The following is a 3,701-nucleotide window of genomic DNA, read 5'->3' as shown; positions in this document are numbered from 1 at the left end:
TATTTATTAAATAATAATAATACTAATAATTTTTAAAAATAAATTATAAAAGTTAAATTTAATATTAAAATAAAAAGTTTAATACTATAATAAGTAATTTAATAAAAGGTTATACTTTAGCTTTTAGTTTAAAATTTAAAATTAATTTATAATTTAATTTAATTAATAATAGTTAATTAAACTAAACTTTAAAAATTTAAACTATACTATTAGTAAAAATATAGGAAATATAATTACTTATTAAAGTTTAAAATTAAATTTAAAATATATATATAAAAAAGCCTAAATAATAAAGTTTAAATATAATATAATAAACTTTAAATTATAGTTTAATAACTTAATTAATAAAAAAAGACTATTATATTAATTTATTAAATTATAAAAGACAGTAATAATTTTATTTAAAAATAAATTTTACACTTTAAATAACTTAACGAAATTAAATAACCTAACCACTTTTTCTTAAGTAAAACAAATAAACTTCATAAAGCTATAATAGCCGCAAGTTAGTTGCAATTTATTTTAAAAAAAATTATCTTTAGTAAAATAAAATACATCCTATTAAGTTTACTATATACCGTAAAATAGCTAAATAAATAACTAAGTCTATAATTAATAAAATTATAAATCTATAATTAAAAGCTCTTAAAAAAATAATTAAAGCTAAGTGAAACTAAATATAAGCTAAACTAACTAAAGGGTATTAAAAACCTTAAGCTAAGTAAAGTAATTAAAAAGATTATTAAAAAAGCTAATAAAATAATTAAATAAAAGCTAAATTATTAAAATAAGCTTTTTTTAATTTTATTTCTTTTAGGTAGTTTATTTTTTATATTTAGGAAAAAAATAAATTATATATATTTTTTTAAAATTAAAAAACTTAATAAAATAATATAATATAAAAATAAAAATTTTTTATAATAATTAATTAAAAATCTAATATAGAAATAGTTAAAATAGCTAAAAGTAATAAAAAACTATTTATAATTATAGTAAAAATAATAACTATTATAATAAAAACTTATAATAAAAATATAATTAATATAATAAAGAAAATATATTAAAATTTTAAAAATAAATAATATAAAAAAATAATAAACTATTTATAAAAGAAAAAGTATATATTTACTAAGTTAATTAATAATTAATAATTAAAAATTTAATAATAATTGTTTTAATTTTAGTTTTTTTAAGCAGTTTACTTTTTATATTTAAACAAAGTATATTTTTTATAGTTTTAAATTTTAATTTAAAGTTATTTAATTTATAATATTTAATTAATTAAATAAGATTTTTTAATATAATTTAATTAATATTTTATAATTAAAATTAATATTTTATTATATTAAATTATATAATTTAATATTTTAAAAAGTTAATATAAAAGTTAAATTTAATATTAAATTAAAAAGTTTAATATTTTAATAATTAATTTAATAATATTTATAATATAATAAAAAATACTTTTATTATTTATTATAAATAAAAATTTTAATTTTAAATATAAAAAATTTATTATAATATAAAAAATATATAATTATAATATAAAAATAAATAATTATAATATAAAAAATAAAATACTATAATATAAAATTTAAAATATAGTATAATAGTTTAAAAATATAATAAATATTTAAATATTAAATATTAATATAAAGTTATAAAATATATTTAATTTATTAAAATAAACTATATAATATATATATTTTAAATAAAAATCTATTTTTAAATTTTTATATATTTTAAATAAATTATATATATTATTTTAAATCTTTATATATTTATATATATTAATATATACTTTTTATTAAATATTCTTTTTTAATTTTTTTATTATTTTTAAATATACTATATTAAGTTTATTTTAAAAACTTTTATTTTAAATTTTATAAATTAAACTATTTTAGTTAAACATTAATATTATACTTATATATAACATTACTATTATTATATTTTTTAATAGTTAAATTTTTAAAGTTTATTTCATTTAAAATACTTTTTTTAATATATACTAAAACCATAAATATTCTCTTAGCTTTTTATTTTATAAAATTTAACCTAAAGCCTGTGTTTTATATAACTATATAATCTTAAGTTATAATGATCCACCACTAAAACTAAAGATAACAATTTGCATCCATACGCAGCATTTTACTTAGTAACAGTAACCACCTAAAAATATTTCTCAATTTCAGTAGACGCAATACAATACTCTATCAGACAACAGTTGCGACGTCAGTATCTTTTCTTCGCCTTAGCAGTAGTGTGGCATCTGGTGCAACTGCGGTGGTGTTAATAGTATTGGTAGTCCGGAAGGTATTAGCCTTTAGCTTGATATCGAACTTTGAAAAGAACATATAAAGCACAATCTTAATCTCGTGGATAGCCAACTGACGACCGGGGCATGCCCATCTGCCCAAGCCAAAGGTCAGGAAGTCATGATTTCCTTGGACGGCGGGGCGTTGCTTCTTGTCCCACTGGAAGCCATCGAAGACTTTTCCTTCATCACCGTAGTTGTCTGGATGTTGGTGGGCCCGTGAGATGAGCACAATGCACATAGCACCCTTTGGAAGCACATATGGCCCGACTCGAACAGCCCTGGTGGTCTGTCGCACGGGACCCCAGGCGTCACCCTTAGTACGCAGGACTTCGCGCATAAATGAGTCCGTCAGCGTCATTTTGCTCAATTTGTTCACAGTAATGTTCTCCCCGGGGGGATTGACGGACTCCCATTCTTGGCGGATGGCAGGCAGATACTCGTCTTGCATTTGGGTCAGCTTGACCAGGATCCAGGAACCAGCAACCACAGTCTGGTGGATGGATGCGAATATGATTCCGATGGAAAGAATAACGCAACGGAAGAATCCAGCCAGCGCAAATATACCAGTCTTTCCTTGATAGTGCTTTGTGAGGAGAATGTCAAAGAGGGGGACAAAATTGCTATGGCGTGCAGCTAGCCCATTATCCAAGTGCTCGTGCCGAGCCTTCCACAACGCAGGCGCGACATAGAAGAAGAACTGAGGTATAATTGTGAAGAAGATGGCAGAAAAACCATTAATGAGGACCCAGAGCCACGGGAAGCGAATCCACTCATGCGTATTCTCGTGCATTCCCGTCATGTTAGCCATGGCAATAGCAATTGCTGCAAAGCGGCCAGCGACGACGGAAGAGGCATGCGCTTGGCCAAGAATCATAACAACCATGGCGTGTGCTATAGCCAGCTGTATCCGATAGAAAATGTCCGGAAACTCAACGAACGTCTTGTCGTCCGCACCACTGGGTAGCTCATCCTCCAAGCGATCAAAATATTCCCGAAAGACAGGGAAAATTTGGTCTATAATCGCATTCATTCGCGGCTGCACGTTCTTTTCCACCAAGGCGTCAACGTCGTGGACAAAGGCGCCATTGTCAAATACTGCCAGGAATCCCAGATGAAGCAGGTCAAAGACTGCCTTTTCAAAGGTAAAGTTTTCGGTGTCTGTGAGAACTTCACGGGCATACCTGTGGTCAATGACGTACTCGTTGCGCCCATGCCTAGGGACAACAATAACAGGACCGTGCTCATCCAAAGCTTTACTGTAAGCTTCATTGACCTTGATTGAGCGTCGAACTTCTCGAGGAATGTGAACAACTGGAGGAGGAGGGCCATCTAGCGACCTCTCAGAGGTCAGCTGCGGCTGTTGTGTAAACATGATGTCAAG

The 3,701-nt window shown here is 26.0% G+C and overlaps 1 protein-coding gene across 1 annotated transcript; it reads right to left on the bottom strand.

Annotated features, from left to right (window-relative positions):
• Positions 1–2,030: 2,030 nt before the first annotated feature.
• Positions 2,031–3,701, bottom strand: TRIVIDRAFT_216144 (uncharacterized protein; the record flags this gene model as incomplete). Its single annotated transcript, XM_014100815.1, has 1 exon — positions 2,031–3,701. The coding sequence occupies one exon, from the start codon at positions 3,690–3,692 to the stop codon at positions 2,217–2,219; it is 1,476 nt and encodes a 491-aa protein (XP_013956290.1).

Source organism: Trichoderma virens (genome assembly GCF_000170995.1).
Source record: "Trichoderma virens Gv29-8 chromosome Unknown TRIVIscaffold_25, whole genome shotgun sequence".
NCBI lineage: Eukaryota > Fungi > Ascomycota > Sordariomycetes > Hypocreales > Hypocreaceae > Trichoderma > Trichoderma virens.
This window is presented reverse-complemented; position numbering and strand designations above follow the sequence as displayed.